This window comes from Neophocaena asiaeorientalis, unplaced genomic scaffold (assembly GCF_003031525.2).
Source record: "Neophocaena asiaeorientalis asiaeorientalis breed wild unplaced genomic scaffold, Neophocaena_asiaeorientalis_V1.1 scaffold505, whole genome shotgun sequence".
NCBI lineage: Eukaryota > Metazoa > Chordata > Mammalia > Artiodactyla > Phocoenidae > Neophocaena > Neophocaena asiaeorientalis.
The window spans coordinates 764655-786751 of NW_020174704.1; the positions used below are offsets into that span (position 1 = coordinate 764655).

General features: G+C 41.9%; 1 protein-coding gene across 1 annotated transcript in view; it reads left to right on the plus strand.

Moving 5' to 3' along the window:
- The window catches only part of MCHR2 (melanin concentrating hormone receptor 2), a 20017-nt gene extending 2067 nt beyond the window's left edge, over positions 1-17950 (plus strand). Inside the window, 6 exon segments of the mRNA XM_024759347.1 lie at positions 638-642; positions 7905-8109; positions 12568-12759; positions 14975-15094; positions 17646-17912; positions 17914-17950. Of these exon segments, the coding sequence (XP_024615115.1) occupies positions 638-642; positions 7905-8109; positions 12568-12759; positions 14975-15094; positions 17646-17912; positions 17914-17950 (826 nt within the window).
- Positions 17951-22097: the final 4147 nt, after the last annotated feature.

Below are 22097 nucleotides of genomic sequence, written 5' to 3' on the forward strand. Positions count from 1 at the left end.
AAAAAAAAAAAAAAAAAAAAAAAAAAACACATTCTAACTTACTACCAAAAAGGTGTTTTCAGCATTATATTAACACATAACTACAACAAACTTTTGTGTAGCATATTACGCTTACAGAGCACAGTTGTAAACTCATTCACTCCTCAAAATGGCAATACTCACTTGAGGAAAGTGGCCCAGGAGAGAAAATAATTTGTCTAGCATCACACAGCTGGTAAGTAACAGTCCTAGCACTTGAACTCAGATCCCATGATTCTAAACTCCAGGCTATATCCTCCATAATAATAACATCAAACAAATCATCAAAACTAGAAAGATGGTTGCCATGTGGATGGAAGAATCCTCACAGGACCAATTAAAAGCAGGAGCAGCCCTCGGGAGAGTGACAGGATGACACTCACTATCCCTGAGAAAGCTCATCACTGGTCACTTTCCCCAGCTGGCTTCTCAACTTTTTATTGTCATTATCTCTGTAGTTAAGTGTAGTGTATCAATGGCAATTTTTTTATGACATTCATAATTGAAAATTTATTTGGTATACTGGAATTCTAATCTTAATGAATTCAGACATTCCTTACTGTGTCCTGTAAAACCATTTGTGAATATCAAGCATTTAAAATTATTTTGTAAGTGCTAGAAGCAGTTCCACTCAATATGTATTACTAAATACCTACTGCATGCCCAGAACTATTCTAAGAGTTATGTAAATACCAAAGAAATATGGCAGCATCTGACTCTAAAAAGTTCATGGTTTACTGGAGAAGACAAGATTTAAATACATTAACTCATTTGAAAAATAATACAAGATACTAAAAACAAGTGGGTGAAAAAAGGTGATTCAAAGAACAAGTTCCAGGAACACAGATGAAAGTAATCAAATATTCTCAGAAAGCCTCAGGAAGCAATAATGTGAAGTAGAAAGTTAACAGTCAGAGACCTGGGAATGTTTCCAGCTCACCCTGTTTGTCTGTTGCACCTGCTCACTTTTCCTTCCATCTTTCTCTCTTGCCCCTCAGTATTTTTACTGTCCCCTCCTAAAGATACAAGCAGTGTGCCTCATGCCTGAGAGCCTTGGTCCCACTGTTGAGAAACCAAGTCCTTAGAAGGTGTAGCCCTCCAGAAATGGTTGCATTTTTACAGACACCTTTTATATGCAAAGACTGGTCAGTGTGAAATTCAGGCCCTGTGACAGGCTGTTGAAATATCTGGAGCCAGAGAAACTTCTTGGTCCCCCTCAAGTTACACCAATAGACAATGGCCTGATTCCACCCACTCATATGGAGACAAAGCTTGAAAAAAAAAAAAGAAATGTGGAATGTGAATTCTTCTAAAAGTCAATACTGAGCTATAATTCCCAGAGACAGATTCTCAACATAAAGCAAATAGTCATTAAACTGGAAAAAAAAAAAAGAGAGAAAACCTGAGCCATAATACTGACAAATTTACTTGCAATGATTGTGAAAAATCTGCTACTTCTTCATACCATTACAATTTTATAGATAATAAGTGAGAAGATATATGTTAATGGAGCTTTTAAGATGAATCCTTTAATCTTTCAAAAAACATCGAAAGCAACTTAATTTTTATTTTTATTGCTAGGATGTTGATATTTTTCTTTGCAAATTACTCTTCAAAAATTTATTAATCTCTCAAAAGTCATTTGAAAGTAAATTAGTTTTAATTTTTTTCAGCTTGGAATTTATCTAACAGTTTTTTTAATTGCTCCCCAAAAAAAGTAAGACAATTTATATTAATATTTTTATCATGCCTTCCCATGATCTTTTATTTTTATTTTTTTAACATCTTTATTGGAGTATAATTGCTTTACAATGGTGTGTTCGTTTCTACCATGATCTTTTATTTGTTGCCTTCTTAACATATAGATTGCTCAAACTATGAAGACTACACTAAAAATAAGGAGAACTAGATGCATTTAAAGAAGATTTAGGACTTTCCCATTTATGATAAATACTTGTATCAAAAGAGAATGAATAGAACAATAGTAAGATCATTAGTGATGCTGGAAAGCAAGAAATGAACTAACTTCTGACTTTGCCAAAGGAAGACTACAAAAATGTATGAAAGAATAGATTTACGGAAGGTGGAGCTTCCAGAATAAGGTGTCCTATGTGGCTTTTTTTTTTTTTTAAGAATGGATTTGTGCATTAGGAGGGTGACTATAAAGTAGTGAAGCCAGATCATTACTACTCAGTCATACTTTAAATTCACAGCAGGTCTAAAGGAAGCCAGATTTTAAAATGTAGGAGGAAAACTGGGCCAATTAAAACGTAAAAATTTCCCCTTTTGCTCTTGGGAGAGAGACTTATGAACTCAGCCCCATTACTCAACTATTGTCCATGGCCACAGTGGGTCCTGGAAAACTCCTTCAATAAAGGCGATGTTTCTCTCCATTGGTCCCCCACCCCCATGTTTTGGACATATCTTTCTCCTGTCTACTGACAGACGGCTTTGAGTGGGCAGAGGCTCTCTAAAGGATGCCTTGTCTCCCTATAAACAAAACGTTCCCATTCTTTCATTCCCTGCCCTCAACTGGCTGTCAAGTCAACTAATTTACACTAAATCATGAATTACTGAAACATCTTACTTTTTAACCCCTCCCCATGGTGTCTACATTTTATACAGAGATTACAGGAAGAAGAGTGAGTGTTCCTGAAGGAATACTAATGGTCTAATGATGGAATACCAGTTGCTAAGACAGAGATGGGAAATGCTTAGAACAAGGCCTCTTCTTTTTTCCCACTCAGCTTAGTGCTCCCCTCTGACCCAGCCCTATACCATTCTCAGGGTGCCAGCTGGAGTTGGAGTTGACCCACACCCTTGCTGTACACATACCCTATGCTTTAGATGCTACAAAAACTCCCAGTCACATCTGTTCAAATGAACTGGAAAGTTAATTGGAGACCCTTGCTTTGGTCCAATGCACCAAGACAGCTCTGGAGTATAAAGGGGTTGAACGTCTTCCCCAAGGACACAATAAGTGAGGGCACAGAAATGAAACTAGAATTTCCAATTAGGTTCTCTTTATATATCTTACACTGTGTATCTAGAGCAGGGTTGGCAAATACGTCACTCTACTCTAAACTCTCCCACCCTTGGCAGTCATGTCTAATCACACAGGTCTGTCCTTTAGTAGCGCCTGTGTGATGACTCACAATTCTTCTCAGCACAGTGCTTTATGAAATCACTACTAATCCATTGGTGTTGCCTCATGCTGACCTTAAACAAATGAACTACCAGTTATTTCTGAAGCAGAAATTAGTTTACTCAAGATCAGCAAAGTATTGCAATTGGGGATCTGCAACTATGGCAAGCCACATGCAAGTGCCACCCAACAGAGAGAGGAGGATTCTTTTACAGAGGGGGAAAGGAAGTTGGGAGGGCTGTAGTAAACAGAGTCCATTGGAGAAATTGAGAGTTCAAAATATAGTGGCTTGTCACTGGCTGAGTGGTGACAGTCTCTCATTGGCTAAGCTCCTGCCAGGCAAGAAGTCTTTCTTCTGTTGATCTCTGCTATCGTAGGGCATGAGAGCTCCCCGCTTCTGGCCTCCTGACTCCATTTTAATTGAGGTTTCTGTTTATTAATTTTTACACTCACAATAGGAATATAATTTAACTAGAGTTAAATGCCAAACAAGGACATGTGAGGCAACCCAGAGATAAACAAAATTAGGAAGGTACTACCATGTCCTACCACCATCCTCTGCCCCAACACCACCACCCTCCTCCTGGCCCTGAGCTGAATGGAGGGAAAAAAAGTGGTTTTACAGATCTTGGAAGTTTGGGCTGCCTGGTGGGAGCTGTAGCCACAGTGGGATCTGGGACCATGGAGTGGGAACTGCAGGAGGAAGGTGGAGCCATGGGCGGGATGCAGCCACCACCAGAGATGCCAACAGCAGAGACGGGAAGGAAATACCCTGGCCTCTCCTCTCATCTTACCCTCCAATTTCCCTCCAATAGTGCTTCCTATTGGCCAAAACAAAACAAAAGCCAGTTGGCAAGAAGACCTAGGAACAAAGTGCAGAAGGGTGAAAAGTGGGCTTGAGAGTAGGCTGATCAGCAAGGCATCATTCTGCTTGTGTGGGGTTATATATTTTTTTTTAGTTTTATTTAACCCATTGCATATATCGCTGTTTCTGATTGCAAAAGGTAAACATGTTTTTAATAGAATCTTTTTAAACATTAAAAAATACAAAGAATAAAGTCGCAATCAGTCATACTACTACTACCAAGTGGATAATCACTGGGATTACTGTGACATATTATTTCAGCATGTTTTTAGACAAATGTCTAAATAAATTTGGGGTCATACTACGTACATAGTTGATTTTTTTTTTTTTACTTAATAAGTACTTTCTCATTTGATTAAATATTCTTCCAAAGTATGATTTGTAACAACTCTATCATTTATTGTATGGGATTGTGGTATACCTTAATTTATCATAGCATTTAGATATGGCCATATTAACCATATGAAAAACATGTTAGCTGAAATGATCACTGATTTACATATTTTTTTTAATGTTGGTTCATGAGAGACAGAAATCTAATTAAGTCTGGCAACATGAAATCTGAAGATAAATTAGACCTAAGAAAAGAATGCAAGTGGTATAGCTAGAAATTTTACCATTTCTATCTAATCATTTTTAATTTCTATGCAGTCACTTTCAGTTTAAAAAAGTAATAATAAATATAATGTGTTAGTTTTATTACCCTAGTACCTTATGCCCAGATAGATATATCATTTGCTTCAGAATTCTCTTTTGCTATACAGAGTATCATGTAGAAACACTTTTATTTTATTCTTTTGTATTTCCAGTTAATGGCATGCACTGTCCTCAACAAAGGAATTTCCATAATTCATTATCAGTAAATGATGGGTGCCTACCTGGAGGAGAGCAAGGGCCATGGATCTAATTGCTGCAGTTAGGACCTAAGCAACCACTTGTGGTTTATACCCCAATTCAAATGGAAATAACATCTACTTAATAGGCAAAGATTTATAGGGTTTTTTATTATTGTGTTTTTGCTTTGTTTTTGTTTTTTAATTTATTTTTATGTATTTATTGTTGGCTGTGCTGGGTCTTCGTTGTTGTGCGCTGGCTTTCTTTAGCTCTGGCGAACAGGGCTTACTCTTCATTGCAGTGAGCGGGTTTCTCATTGCAGTGGCTTCTCTTGTTGTGGAGCATGGGCTCTAGGCACACAGGCTTTGGTAGCTGTGGCTCACGGGCTCAGTAGTTGTGGTGCACAGACTTAGTTCCTCCATGGCATGTGGGATCTTCCTGGACCAGGGCTCGAACCTGTGTCCCCTCCTTTGGCAGGCGGATTCTTAACCACTGCACCACCAGGGAAGTCCCTTTGCTTCTGTTTTTGTTTTTTAGCGTGGAACTCCTTCCAGCTGACCTCTAATATCATTTCCTCTCCCCTGAGCCCTCTCCATCTCCTACTCCCAATGGTCTGGTGAGGACGAGGATTAGAGACCAAGGACAGTCATTTAGCATCTTTTTTGGTTGACATGTTTTTTTTCTCAAGTCTCTTCTCCTTCTTGGTCTTTCTGATCTGAGCCACCAACGTCCTGGGGACAAGGAACCAACCTGCTGTATTAGTGGCATCAACAATGCCCAAAGTGTGGTTGCTGAATAAGGACTCACAGCAGTAACTCCCCCATATAGTGTGTGCTGCCACGGCCTGGGTAAAATATCCTGGCCCCGACTGACGCCTCACACGAGTCTTTGATGGCTTAAATATGAAGTGCACAGGCTGTAGAATTTGCAGTCCCTGAATAATGAAGACACACACTAGCTTCCAAACAACAGAGCAATAGACCTGGATCCAGGGTGAACTAACAATTGTGGCACAATCTTAGGGCTAATTCTTATGTGCTACTTAAATTCTTATCTGTCCTCAATACAGAGGTCACTTCTGCCAAGAAATCTGCCTTGACTGCCCCTAGGGGAGGGTGTAGAGGCCCATTTGTATGCGCTCCTTGTGCTTTCTCTAGCTTTCTTTCATCACATTATAATGTGATCATTTATTACACGTCTAGACTATAAGCTCCTTGATGTTAGACTTTCTAGGTGCAGCCCAAAGCACAATATTATGCCTGACATATAATTGCTGCTCAATAAAACATTTGTTCAATTAATAAACAGCATCTCCCAGATAAAGATGATACCTGTTTATTACTGAATGCCCCAACTCCTTGAAGATAGGGAGTAACTGAATTTTAAATTTCTGCTCTCAGAAAATTATTTTGCCTTCACTTCCCCCAACATTTGACAGGAGATGTTTCTCAGTGCCCTCCACCAATTCACTCGTTTCAGATTTCTACTCCACACTCTGGATTTCAGGGTCTTAATTAATAGTCTTTTCTATTGAGTTAAATTTTATTGGAATATTTCTAAGTAATGGTCGAAATTTGTTTTAACAATGGCCTCAGTTAGGATTTGAACTTACAGCTTCAGTGGGGGAAAAAATGCATTGCAAGATGGAAACATTTATTTTCCCTATTCAGCTATATTTGGTGCTAGGGATAGGTAAAGACAAAGTCTTGCCTGAGTGAGTTTAGAGTTGGTATAATTTGTTGCTATGTAGAAATCACTTCAGAACTTAGTGGCTTAAAACAATCAACATTTGTTATCTCACACATTTTTTGTTTGTTTTTTTAATTTTTATTTATTTATTTTTGGCTGCATTGGGTCTTCACTGCGGCACGCGGGCCTTCCCCAGTTGCAGCGAGCGAGGCCACTCTTCACTGCAGTGCACGGGCCTCTCATCGTGGCGGCCCCCCTTTGTTGCGGTGCACAGGCTCCAGGTGTGCAGGCTCATTAGTTGTGGCACACGGGCTCAGTAGTTGTGGCTCACGGGCTCTAGAGAGCAGGCTTAGTAGTTGTGGCGCACGGGCTCAGCTGCTCTGTGGCATGTAGGATCTTCCTGGACCAAGGCTCGAACCCGTGTCCCCTGCATTGGTAGGTGGACTCCCAACCACTGTGCCACCAGGGGAGTCCCTCTCACACAGTTTTGAGGGTCAGGAATCCAAGAGCAGATTAGCTGGGTGGTTCTGGCTCAGGGCCTCTCAAAAAGTTGCAGTCAAGCTGTCTGTCCATCTTTAGAGGACTATCTAAAGGCTTGGCTAGGGCTGGAGCATCTACTCCAAGGGAGCTCACTCACAGGTCTGGCAGGTTGGTACTGGTTGTTGGCAGGAAGTCTCAGTTCCTTTCCACATGGACCTCTTCACGGTGCTGTTGAGTAACCTCACAAGACGGCACCTGGCTTCCCCCGGAGAAAGTGATACAAGAGAGAGCAAGGAGAAAACCCCACCATTCCTTTATGTCCAAATTCTGAATGTCACACTGTCAATTCCACCACATCCTATTCGTTAGAAGTGAGTTACTAAGTTCAACCCACACTCAAAGGGAGGGAATTAGGCCCCCGCTCTTTTTTTTCTTTGCAGTACACGGGCCTCTCACTGTTGTGGCCTCTCCCGTTGCGGAGCACAGGCTCCGGACGCGCAGGCTCAGCGGCCATGGCTCACGGGCCCAGCCGCTCCGCTGCATGTGGGATCTTCCGGGACCGGAGCACAAACCCGTGTCCCCTGCATCGGCAGGCAGACTCTCAACCACTGCGCCACCAGGGAAGCCCTAGGCCCCCGCTCTTGAAAGCAATATCAAAGAAGTTATGGACATATTTTTAAACCACTGCAGTTAGTTATCAAATAGTTCAAAACACCTGAATATACACAAGCATTCATATGTGCATTTGTGACAGTTTCCTTTTAACTTTTAAAATAATGTTAGCAGTTGAAAATCTGTAAGAGATGGCATAAATTAAAGGTGTGTACTTTCAATGTCAATCCTCAGGTTTCCCTCCATTTCTTTCAGGTCCAGGAAAAAAAACAGTTCCTGACATTTATATCTGCAACCTGGCTGTGGCTGATCTGGTCCACATCATGGGAATGCCTTTTCTTATTCACCAGTGGGCCCGGAGAGGAGAGTGGGTGTTTGGGGGGCCTCTCTGCACCAACATCACATCCCTGGATACCTGCAACCCGTTTGCCTGTAGTGCCATCATGACTGTAATGAGTGTGGACAGGTAAGTGAAGAGACTATGAAATATATTAACATAATTCAGAGATGCCTGTACTTCCCCAAGGTCATCCCAACTTAAGCAACATCAGTGCTGGTTTGTAATAGCAAAGTTCCTCTTCCTTTGTTTGTTTCATTGTAGGACAGATCAGGTAATATTTTTCCAACTTTCACAGAGGTCAATTTTTTCACGGAAAACTTAAAATACTAAACATCTCCTTTTTCCCAATCATTTTTTCTATCTCAGTTTTATTTACAATTGAAAAAAAAAGACCATAGACCGCCTGGAGGGGTGGGATAGGGAGGGTGGGAGGGAGGGAGACGCAAGAGGGAAGAGATATGGGAACATATGTATATGTATAACTGATTCACTTTGTTATAAAGCAGAAACTAACACACCATTGTAAAGCAATTATACTCCAATAAAGATGTAAAAAATTAAAAAAGACCATAAAATCATGAAATATTGGAGACCAGAATGAATGCCCCACCACCACTCATCATTCTTGCAAGAAGGAAGCAGAGGTCCTGAGAAGTGAGGGGATTTGCTAAAGGCACATAGTCAGTGGCAGAGCTGAGAACTGAAGTAGGTCTCCTCACTCCTTGTCTAGGGCTCTTTCTGGTAAGTTCAATGTCTCACACACCCTTGTTATCACCTAGCAGCTTAAAGGATCAGTGGAGTAGTGAGCTCTTAAACAGCTATGAAGAGAAGTCAGAGTACCAGGAGGACCATCCTTTATACTCATCATTATGATTGGTTAATGCAAATACTGCCATTTACATCATTAGAAATTTGTTGGACTGTATCCCAGAACATGCCAAAGCCAGATTCTCCACCCATGTAAGCTAATGTTATTCAAGGAGATAATGGTGATGGCCAGAGCCTGTGGAGCCAGTGAGTGATGGAGCCCAGTTCAGAGGCAGGCTGTCCAACTCTGGAGATGGCAGGTAGCTGGCAACTACCTCACCACCTGGTTTCTTTAGGAAGCATGCAAGCTAGGATGTGCCCTGCATCACCCAGATGCAAGGACCTCCACAACTGCTCTTAGCAGCACTCCCCAAACAGAAACAAGGCCTGAAGACAACAGCAGAAAGCACAACAGAGCAACCCACTTGAAATCTCTATCCACCTTCTTCCCACCCCAAGCCCAACCCAGCACACTTGGTCCCCCTTGCTCTGATCTACTTTTTCTTTCTCCCTTACTTCGAATATATTACATATGTTAATATATTTCGTGTACAAAGATATGCATGTGTGTTGTTTTTGTCTAGCCTTCCCTGGCCATCAAATGTAAACTCCACAAAGGCAGGGTCTTTGGTCACTACACTAGTGTCTGTGTAACAATGCCTGGCACATGGGTGCTCAAAAACTACTGATGAATGAATGAGTGAATGTCAGTCTTGAGGGCTGTGTTAAATTTCCCTGAGTCCATCAAGGATTCTTTCCTGAGCTCTGCCTCTCTTACCCTTCCAAGTGGGCCTTTGGGGTCAGGAAGGGATGAGCAGTTCTTCAGATGGATAAACAAAGGAATAGCGGGGTCCATATAAATCATTCCCTGGATCATTATTATTCAGATGTGAATAATGATGGTAATGTTTAATGCAGTTTTTATATCCTGCTGCTTTTCTACAAAAGAATTATCAAAATATGTAGAGTATACTTCTCAACTTATACTTAGCTTCACATTTTTTAATCTGCACGCTGGGTAAGTCGACCTGGTTAGTTCAGCTGATGCCACCAACGCTGATGGTGTGTGGAGTAAAGCCTGGTGAGCTTGCCAGGGTTCCAACACCAGAGCCCTGCTCGGGGCAGGAACCACTGTAGAAAAGCAACCTAAAGTATAGTCCTCACCATCGTGATCCCATTCTCAGAAGGAGAAAATCTTCTTCATACCATGTACATACCATGAAGGCAGGAGAGTATCGGCTTTTTCTTTAAAGAGGGGAAACTGTACCCCTTCGGTAAACCTCTTACTGCAAATAAAGTGAAAGCGCATTGTCTGCCTTAGAACAGACCACAGAACATTTCCTAATGTTCACAGGTTTTTTCTGAGTGTATGTGTGTGTGTGTGTGTGTGTGTGTGTACCTTACACAACTGAATAGTGTGTATTTTTCTTTTAACCTTATGGACACAGAATGCTAAAATTTTACTTTCAAATTAAGACACTCAGGCCTTTATCTTTCTCCCTGCCCTCACTTCAGAGGATCACGTGGCCAGAGACAAATAAAGATTTTGTAAAACTGAAACTTTCCCCCAGCCCCTGTCATTTCTTGCAGTTCTAACTCTACTAAATTCACAAAAATTCAACAAAATCTATAATTCTGTAAAACAGAAATGAAGTTTTCTCTGTAATGCCAGCACTTAATGTCAGTGCCACCAGTATGCCTTATTGTTTATACATTTATTTGAATTGTCAATTTAATGGATCATAAAACTCAAGTGTTTCCCATAACTCTTTCATTTTTCTTTCTCTGATTAATTAATAACTGCAAGTGTGTGGAATATTTTAAGAGAGGGCTCCTACCTTTAAAGCAATACAAAAAAATTCTATAAACATCCAAAATATGAAAAATATTTGCCTCTAGGTGAAAGCTACCTAGACTTTCATTAGTGGTTACTTTCGTAAGTAAATTTTCTAGAACAACAACAAAGTCAGTAAGTAGGAGCCAAAATCCCCCATTCATTCATTTAACAAATATTTATTGAGCACAGACCGTATGACAGGAACGATGCCAGACACAGGAGACACAGCAGCATTAAACTAATAGCCAAGGCTCCTGCCTTCATGGGGCTTCCATTCCAGAGGTGTAGACAGACATTACACCGTGAAGAGTCACAGGGGTAAATATGTATTTCCACACAATGATACCTACTAGAAGGAAAAGTAGAGTTGCCCCACAATCCGCATTTATAGTCATGGGCCCTCGTATAGAGCGAGTGGTCAGGGGAAGCTTCTCCGAGAGGGAGACCTAAATGGGGACTCCCAGTAGAAGCAGGAGGAAGGAGAGGCACGTCCTGCCAGGCGGGTAGAACAGCATGTACCTGACGCTGAAAGAGACAGAGTTTGAAGGAAGGCCAGGGAGAGACTGGCACAAACTTCAGCCTGAGTGACAGGGAGGGCCGGAGGGAGAAAGACATCAAGGGTCATGGTGAGAATTCTGAATTTTATCTAAAAGACAAAGAAAGGCCATTGAAGGGTTTTCAGTTGGGGAGATGATGAGAGAAGATTCCCTAACCGATTGATGCCATGACTTCATCATCTTTAATCCCAGACAGAATGATGGCAGGGTTGCTGTACAATCACTACTTCATTCCCTTCCTCAGCAGGAAGGGAAGGGAGCTTTCTCTCCTTAGCGACAGGTAACGCAGGTGCAGTGTGGGGAAGGAGGGGTGGCTGAGGCACCCGGGGTCACAAGCCTGTCCCTGCATGGCAAGGGGTCCCCTAAGTGAGTGCAAAACGTCCTACCTCTTGTGCAAAATTGAAAGAGCAAGGAGACAGAGAATTTTCCATTTTCATAAATCTTCATTAAGTAGCTCTACAAAATCTTGGAGAAAATTAAAGGACCATTGACCACATTTGACATTTGTTTATTGTCTACTAATGCTGCTTTCCTACACCCCCGACTGCCAGCAAAACTGTGTTTTCTCAAGTACCTCCTCTGGATCTGAGCTCTCTTTTTCATGCTTTCGCTTTCAGCGTGTCTGAAAAATTATTCTTGGATTTGCTGGAGGACCAAATATGTTTGATATATCAGGATTTCAAGTTTGATTAATGATTATCCTTTTTTCTGGATCAAAATAGAAAAAAAGAAAAGTGAGAACCCCTTCCCCATGAAATTAGTCCACATCCCCCCTCCAGCCTACGTTTCCTGAGGAATTTGTATTGTCTGCTAGTCACGTCTGTTAATTCTCACTGTGATTTCTGTGAACTGAGCCTCCAAGAGCCTGGAGAACTAACTCTAAAGCCATCTGAGCAAAATCTCTGTCCCAGGTGCCTGAATCTCATGCTGCTGGGGATTCTCCCACCAGCCAACGCACTTTCCTCTTTCCTGTCCTACATCAGCCACCGTCCCTCCTGTCCCACATTGGTACACCTTCCCTCCTGTCCTGCCCTCCTGGAGGAAATCCCCATTCAGAGACAAAGTTTTCCAGAGCCTCTTGTGCAAGGGAAGCACCTCTGTAAAGAAAAAGTTTGCACAGCAGAATCTTACCATTTTCAGGGTCTTCATGTAAGTGACAGCTGTGTATCAGTGAGTGGTTTATTCAGACTTACGGGGTCAAGAATTGTTTTCTCTACAGGTACCATCCAGCTCTTAAAAAATATAACTTTCTTTCACCCTGACAGAGGTATGCTTCAGGGAGGATAATAATACTAATAATTCACTCTTGTCATGAACCTTTCATCCTTGGAGCTCAGTGCTTTTATTGATTGTTCCCAAACCCTTCCTTAACCGGCTTTGCAGGTACTTGGCTCTCGTCCAACCGAGACTGACGAGTTGGAGAACAAGGTACAAGACAAGCCGCATCAATCTGGGCCTTTGGGCAGCTTCCTTTATTCTTGCGTTGCCTGACTGGGTCTACTCGAAGGTCATCAGATTTAATGACGGCGTTGAGAGTTGTGTTTTTGATTTAACATCCCCTGACGATGTACTCTGGTAGGTTGTTAAAACTTAAGAAAAATAGAGTTGGATTAAGTCTTGAAGTGCTTCATCCTCCTTGTCAACACGCGAGCAACCGCGAAGAGTGTCCTTGGGGATCCTCTTCGGGCCGGTCTCCCCACTTAGTTCTCTGCTTCCCACCATCAAGTTGATAGTTTGATTTTAAGGAGAGGGTAACCTTTAGAAGAAGATTCTGAGTTTAATCATGTAACCTCAGTGGGTGCAAATATATTTAACTGTGGATTTTAAAGATCCATGGCAGCCAGATTCAATAGGGGCACAGCAATCAAGGGAGGGGCAGACTTTCCAAAAGGGTCTAGGAGTTATGAGACTCAAACCTTATCAATATGCAGCTAGAGTTTGGTTGAGTCGCGTCCCTCGAAAAGATATATCCAAGTTCTAACTCTCAGTGCTTGTGAATACGATCTTATTTAGAAATAGTCTTTGCAGATATAATCAAGTTGAGATGAGGTCTTACTGGATTAGGGTGGGCCCTAAATCCGATGATTGGTTCCTGATAAGGAGAGGGAGATTTGAAGAGACACAGAGAGGATGCATGTGAAGACAGAGGCAAAGACTAGAGTGATGTGTCTATAAGCCAAGGAACACCAAGGATTGCCAGAAGCCACCAGAGGCTAGGAGAAAAGTCCTGGAGCCCATACTCCCTCCCCAAAACCTCAAAAAGGAACCAACCCTGCCAACACCTTGATTTCAGACTTCCAGCTTCCAGAACGGTGAGACAGTAAATTTCTGTTGTTTTAAGCCATCCAGTGTGTGGTAATTTGTTACAGCAGCTCTAGGAAACTAATACAGCAACCAACACAGTCATTTATTACATCTTAATTTCAAAAAAAAAATTAAGTCGAAATTTTTCTGATTGAAATTTTGAACACTGCATTAGAATCTCTAAGATTTTTCGATCACCTGCTAAGGGCCAGGTACTGTGCTAGGTGCTTTTTACATACATTATGGCAAGTCAGTCTGGCAGATCCCTTTTTCCCAGTCTACCACTTGTCAAATAGATGAGTCATTTCTGAATCACATAGACACAGTCTGAGAGGGATGGAGGTAGAGGCCCAGCAAGGCTACGAGTCCAGCAACAAAAAAATCTCCAGAGGAGTGCAACGTCGATACCATGATTGTTTATTCATTACTTCTCACAACAGCAGTGGCTCCACTCACAGACAGAAAGCGCCAGCTCATCTAAAGGTGAAATGATAGTTAATCACCGCGGGCTGATAAATTAACCTGGCCGCACCCCGGTCTGAAAGGAGGGCAGGACCTGAAGCTCACTATATGACTACATGACTTTGGCCTGTGTCACATAAGCAGAGACTATTTTGCAGCGACAGCTGTTTCTGCTCTTTTCGGTTGGTTATGGTAAGGGATATTCTGAGGTTCTGGCCTCTGTTGTTCCTGCCAGAATTAAGTCCTTACGGTGAACGGAGACTGGGACTAGTGTGCTACGTTCAGAGGCCCTCTGGCTCCGGAGCGCTCTCTCTGCCGCCCAGTCCACACCCACGCAATGCCAGCTGCCTTCTTCCACATAAGGGTTTTGCCCCGGAAGGAGGATACCCGGTATCTGGGCAGAAATGGAGTTGGCCCACCCAAGGGTTCCCCCTGGCGGAGCACTGAGAAAATGATCGGCTGATTTGACAACAGGTCCTCTTCTGTGCCCTTTGAGAGACCATCTGGAGTCTCAGTTACAAGCGTGAGCTCTGGAGCTGGCCTGAGTATCTGGGTTCAAATCTCACCTCTGCCACCTACTAGCTGAGTAACCTTGGGCAAGCCGCTCAACCCCTCTGTGCCTTAGTTTCCTCCTCCGTAACATGAAGATGCTAATGGCATTGTACTCCTGGGGATGCACAGATTCAATGGGTTAAAATATGTAAAGCACCCTCAATAGTGCCTACTACATAACAAATGCCACCTGTTACCTGTTATTGTTAATAACACTAAATATAACGGTAATAAGCACCCTCACCCACTCTGCAGTACTCAGTAGCATTGGCTACTGAGAAGAGCTGGCTAGAGAAGAGTTGTTGTCTATGAATAACGAAAAGCAGACCTTCTGTATGTGAAAGTACCCAGAGAGCCTTAACTTTTCCCCCAAGCACTTTTATTCTGGGCCCTGAAAAATCACAGAATCATAAACTGTAAAAGTCCCTAGCGTTGTGAATGTAACAGTCATGTCTTCTCTCTCATTTTACAGGTATACTCTGTATTTGACGATAACGACTTTCTTTTTCCCTTTGCCCTTGATTTTGGTGTGCTATATTTTAATTTTATGCTATACCTGGGAGATGTATCAACAGAATAAGGTTGCCAGATGGTTAAGTGTATGCCTTATTTTGTTTTATTTGTTAAAAGAACAATTCAGAGATCTAAGATGTCTACAATAGAAGCTTAAGCATTAGTCACTTGAAACATGCCAAGCTCAGACATATGGGCATTAATGTCTCTATAAGGCATTTTCTGAAAATAAGTCATGTTCTGAAGCAGCTATTTGAGGATCTCTCAGTGATAAATATTGTAATCACTGATGTAATGGTTTCATAAAAATGTAAACAGAACTCAAGACTCTGTTTAAAGAATAATTTTGTATTTGTCATCAGCATTGTTATTTAAATGTTTTATGTGTACATTTTGCAGAGTTGTGTACATATGTAAATATCCTAGATGTTGTGTATATTTTATAACCTTTTAATTTTTGTGGGGGTTTTTTTAGCGTAGGGGGGGAGGATCTCATTAATATTTGAATACATAGAACAAGGTTAATTAGGACTAAATAAAACCAAAGACTTACCTAAAGACAATAAACTTGGGAAGGACCTTTAATGATACTTGTCTCTAAAACTATATGAATAAATCTAAATTATTTTCCACTTGAAATTGTACATACCAAGTTGTTCAAATGAGTCAGTGATTATACAACATGTTAGGTTAAGAAATCATTATTAAAATTTGTCTTCAGAATAAATTACTGTATTTTTTTGAGAAGACAAGATTGTGGGGTTTCCCCACACACCATATGTAACACTGTGAAGATTTAAAAAAAAAGAATATGTGAAAAATGTAACCACCATTAGTCTAAATTTGTGGCAAACCCTGGTACCAAAGGTTTAGGTGTTCTATTGGCCCATGACATTTTTTCTGACTTCTTTAAATTCTTCGGAATTATTACATTATTAAAGAGTGGTCTAGGGCTTCCCTGGTGGCGCAGTGGTTGAGAATCTGCCTGCCAATGCAGGGGACACTGGTTCGAGCCCTGATCTGGGAAGATCCCATATGCCGCGGAGCAACTGGGCCCGTGAGCCACAATTACTGAGCCTGCGCGTCTGGAGCCTGTGCTCTGCAACAAGAGAGGCCGCGATAGTGAGAGGCCCGCGCACCGCGATGAAGAGTGTCCCCCGCTTGCCACAACTAGAGAAAGCCCTCGCACAGAAACGAAGACCCAACACAGCCATAAATAAATAAATAAAGCAAACTGTCAGCAAGTAAAAATAAATAAACACTATTATATTAAAAAAAAAAGAGTGGTCTATTTAGAATGGGAAAGAGAAGCAACCACAGTTATAGACAAAAATTAGCTTCTAAATGTATCACGGGTGAGAAGGTTGAAATGGAATCATATGGAATATTATGACATCGACAGCTGGAGAGGACGCTTGAACCCTTTTAAAACAGTTCTCCAAATCAGATCACTTTGCTCCCAACACTTTTCTCAGAAATGCTAAGAGCATCTTATAAAACAAAGTTCATATGGTCCAGTTATCCCTAAAAATGCAATAAGTTAGAGGAATGATGGTGCCTACTCTGATGAACTGCAGAAGAATCATGATCTTAGAGTGATTTTCAGCTGCCATTTCCCAGGCTTATTCATCTGCTTGTCATGTCCCAGAGAAATTTCTAGTAAATGTCTAAATATGACATAACATGATGAAATTTGGGAAATTTAAGCATTTTTTTTTTTAGAAAAATTTTAAATTTACATCAAACTTGCATAAGTAGTACAGAGAGTTTCCATATACTCCTCACTCCAGTTTCCCCATTAACATCTTACCATGTTGCATTTGTCAAAACAAAGATAATGGCATTAGTACACCACTATTAACTAAACTCTACCCTATATTGGATTTCACTGGCTTTTCCATTAAAGTCCTCTTTCTGCTCCAGGATTCAATCCAGGGGACCACACTGCATTTAGTTGACACATCGCCACAGTCTTCTCTGGTCTGTGACAGTTTCTCACTCTTTCCTTGTTTTTCATAACCTTGTAGTCTTAAGTACTGTACTTAAGGAGTACTGGTCAGGTATTCCGTAGAATGTCCCCCAGTCTCGGTTTGTTTGATAACGTATCACAATGAGACTCTAAGGTTAAGGTAGCGTTTACGAGGTTTCTTCACTTCAAAATGACTACTTATCCCTTTCTCTATTCCATTATTTGGAAACGAGTCATTAAGTATAGTCCACCCTCAAGAGGGAAAGGAGGGTGAGAATTAAGCTGTGTCTCCTGGAAAGGGGAGTATCTACATATATTATTTGGAATTTTTCTGTAAAGAAGGTTTGTCGCTTCTCTCCCATGTTATTCAATTATTTATATCAGTACAGATTCATATATCTTTATTTGATACTTTGGATTATAATTCACTGCTATGTAATTTATTTTGTTTCTCGAAATGTTCCAGCTTTGGAAAATTCAGGCAATTTTTCACAGGGCTGAAAAAGAGTATTTTCACAGTGCTCCAAATAAGTAAGAAGAAAAATGAGCTTCACATTTCACTACATAGCCATTCTGAACTGTCCAAAAAGTTCTGGGACATTGTTGTCCTATAATTTCTGTGGTTGTTTGTGTCCAGTCTCTCCAGATGTTTCCGCTACAGCTACAGTCCCAGTGTTCCAAGGCAGAGAGTGATGAAGCTGACGAAGACGGCGCTGGTGCTGGTGGCGGTCTTTATCCTGAGTGCTGCCCCCTATCACGTGATACAACTGGTGAACTTACAGACAGAGCAGCCCACGCTGGCTTTCTATATGGGCTATTGCCTCTCCATCTGTCTCAGCTATGCCGGCAGCAGCATCAACCCTTTCCTCTACATCCTGCTGAGTGGAAATTTCCGAAAACGCCTGCCTCAAGGGCAAAGGAGAGTGACAGAAGGAAATCAACAGTATGGAAAGCACCTTGAAATAGAGCTTTAAGGAGAGTACATGGATCATCAAAAGTCTAGACAGGCTTGCCTATGCTATTGATGTTATTAAAAAGGGCGGGCAAAACGGTGTGCTGGTGTCCATTCTTGTTGTGCCCTTGTGACTCTAGAACAGTGCTGTAACCATTCAAATGCAGTGAGTTTAATATGCTAACTTAGGTGAAACATAAAATATTTGTCTGTGTAGGCAGTAGGCAGTGGGATAGCTGAAGAGACCCGAGCTCCATGGTTGTGGATGTTATTTCAGCATCTTATAAACTAGTCACTGATGAATATGGCCATCCCTGACCATCGACTGAAAACTCACCAAGGAATTTGACCTTGCCGTCTACACTGTGGCCTCACTGTAACAGTGCCCTTGAGGCTCCTAAGAGGGGACCACCTTACAATGAGATCTGAAGTATGGCCATTTTTTAATCTACAAAAATGTCAGTTTCATAGGGTCTAATTTAATGCCTTCAATAATCAACTCCATCTGTTAGCATGACCATTAGCATGTACTGAACACATACAACATGTAAGATTACATGTAACAAACCTTCAAGGTAAGTATTACCCCAGTTTACTGAGGCTCAGAAAGGTTAAGTGATAAGCTTAACACTGCACAGCTACATAAGAGCTGGGCTGAAATACAGGTCTGCCTGTTTCTGTCTTTTTACTACAGCCCCTTGGCAACCTGTACCTATCATACTGAAAAGGGCCAATAATTGGGTTTTGTTGTTGTTGGGTTTTTTGCTTTCTCCTACACCCCTACAGGAAAAGAACTAAAGTCTGAAAGAAATGAGTTCATAGTCTTAAAGAAATAAGTTTACTCATATTCTTTTGCATTTAGCTTTGTTCTCATACCTACAAGTGATAGAAACCAGCACCTGCATTTTAATAGTATAATAGTATTCTTCAGGACGTCAAGTACACTCAGACACATTCTCTTTAGGTTACAGTGGATATTTAGTCAAGGCTGCAGAAAGTAATTCGCTTTTAATTTCACAGATGTTCATTATGTCTTTTCCTTTTGTGGCTCGTATAAAACATTCACTTTGATATAGTAAGGAAAAAATGCTTTTAAAGTCTATATTCTCAACCAGGTAAATATTTTATTTTGTTTGGGGATGAATCTGTAAACCCACCTCCCTCATCTGAATATAAAAAACCGCTTGCTTCACGGGCATATAAAACTGATTTTTCATCAGCCCTTTATATAAAAGAGTCACAGAGACCAGGTTTCTAATAACCTGATCTCCATTTTTATATCTCAGTTGTCAAGACAAATGACTTTTCACCCAATGCGTTTGGTTCTAGATCTTTTAGAGACCATTTTGGAACACGGTAATATCAAAATTCATATATGGATGAAAGGTTGTGTAAACAGCATTAGAACTACAAACTGAGACAGGGCACATCTGAGATATTTCACTTCTGTAACTGAGGTCTGCAGAGCTACACACAGAGGCTGTATGCTCCTTTATAGTTTCCATCAAAAGCTGTGTCATGGCTATAATTCCAGGGGCCTTCATTCTCGCTACTCTAAGGTGCAACAGTCAGGGTTCAGTGAATAACCCTGACATCTGAAGACCCAAGACGATGGGTCATAAACAGAAGTTATTATTTGATAATTGAAGAGAAATTGAAGAGTTTACCTCCTTTGTCTTTTTTAATACAGAAAATATTATGATTTTAAAATTTTAAATGGTTTTAAAGCAACAGACATTTTTAAAATAACATTTCCAATAGGCCTCAAATAATTCCAGTATATAAATTGGTCAGTGAATTATTTTAATTAATATTTATTAAGAGTTGTAAAAAAAAGTTAGCTTTTAATCAAAGTATAAAAGAAAAAGGGTGACAATTAAGTTTATTTTAGAGCCTTTATATAGCTTTTCTATGCATAAGCATATATATGCAGATTTGCAGAGGTGGTTTGTCAGAGATTATGTGTTTTGTATTTTTGCTCATGATATGTATACATGTTTACTTTCAAGAGAAGTTAACGATCAGTTTCATATATCTAATTCTTGGGTATTTTTCATTATGTAAACTCATAACTGTATCCCTCCTCTATGCTTATTCAATTTTAGGTGACTCATTTAAATTTTGATTAATATAAATCAATGAATAAAAATTGCTTGTATATTAATTTATTTCTAGCTTGTAGCTTCTCTTCTTTTATTTCTTTTTTTTTTTTTTTGCGGTACGCGGGCCTCTCCCTGTTGTGGCCTCTCCCGTTGCGGAGCACAGGCTCCGGACGCGCAGGCTCAGCGGCCACGGCTCACGAGCCCAGCCGCTCGGCGGCATGTGGGATCTTCCCGGACCGGGGCACGAACCCATGTCCCCTGCATCGGCAGGCAGACTCTCAACCACTGTGGCACCAGGGAAGCCCCTGTAGCTTCTATTCTTAAGGTTTTCTTATATAATACTATTTCATATTTCCTTAATATAGTTTCTCCTGAACCCTGAACAAAGACTAAAGATTTAAGACTTAGTAAAGGGGGAGCAGAATCAAGATGGCATACCAGGAGGATGCAGAATTCGCATCTCCTCACAACTAGGGCACCTACCAGGCACCGGTGGGGAACCACGGACACCTAGGGATGGGAGGAACCCCCAGTGACCGGGTAGGACGTGGGGCATGTGGGGAGTAAAGGGGGAGGAAAAGTGGAGGTGGGATGCAACTGACGTCCCTGAGGGGCGACTGGGGGAAGGGAAGGGATCCCATGCCTGGAGGGAGAAATTGGGGAACCACTGGGAGGGCAGAGGATCAAAAGGGAGCGTGGCCAGGAGTCCCCTGCCCACTTGGACCCCCAGGAACCTGTTGAGATCCCGGTCCTGATCCTCTGCCCACCGAGGACCCCTCCAGCCGGGCGGGTCCTGAAGGAGTGGGAGGGAGGGAAGGGGGAGCAAAAGTAAAGGCTGGACCTCCGGGACTAGCACCCGTGAGGGGCTGCTGGGGGAGGGGAGGAGTTCCTACACCCAGTGGGACCCACCCACAGTTAGGTGTCCAACGGGGCGGGGGACACCCTGGGGGAGACAGTGGGGGAGGGGTGCGAAGTAAGGGAACGGGGCCAGTGTTTTCCCTGTCCACATAGGCACCGGGGAGCCTGCTGGGCTCCGGGGCTTAATCCTCTGCCCTCAGAGCCTCCCTTCTGCAGTGCAGAACCCAAGCCCCGCACCTACAACCCCACTCAGGGCCCCACCTCTACACATGGAGACCCCCCTCCAACATGCTGGGCCTAAACCCCGCCCACATACCCTCACTCAGGGCCCTACCTCCAAACTCTGGAACTCCACACTCCAGACGCCCTCCTTTCCACACACTGCCTCTCCCCTTCTGTGCAGATCCTAAGCAGAGGCCCCACCCCACGCTTGAACGTCGCCCCACGTAGGCCCTGCCCCCAGGGCCTTTTCCGCTGTGTGGGTCCTGAACCTAGGCCCCCACCCCATGCTCAAACGTCACCCCCCAACCCGTGAAGGTCCCACCTCACCCTAAACCCTGACCCTGCCTAAGTTCCACCCCCGCCTACACTCTGCCCCCATAGGCAAGACTTTTTTCTTTTCTTTTTTCCTCTTTTAGATTGGGGTTCTGTTTTGCCTTGTTGATTCTTTTATATATTTTTTCCTAATAAATCTTTTATTTTTCTAATTTTATTTTATTCTTTATACTTTGTTAGTGATCTCTCCTTTGGGCTGTTCCCCCCCCCTTTTTTTTTTTTTTTTTTTCTGGTGTGGTTTTATTTTACCTTGTTGCAGTTGTTTCAATTATAGTTTTATTTTTCCTAATATATTTTTTATGTTTCTAATTTTATTTTATTTTTTAGATATTGTACTGTTCCTTTTTTTCTTTCTTTCTTCCTTTTTTTTTTATTTTGACCGCACCACAAAGCTTGCAGGATCTTGTTTCCCAGGCTTGAGGTCAGGGCCAAGCTCCTGTGGTGGGAGCTCTGAATCCAAACTGCTGGACTAACAGAGAACCTCAGACCCCAGAGAATATCAATTGGAATGAGGCCTCCCGAGGTCCTCATCTCGGCACCAAGACCCAGCTCTACCCAAGTGCCTGCACACTCCAGTGCTGCACATCTCAGGCCAAACAACCAGTAAGACAGGAATACAGCACCAACCATCAAAAAAAAAAAAAAA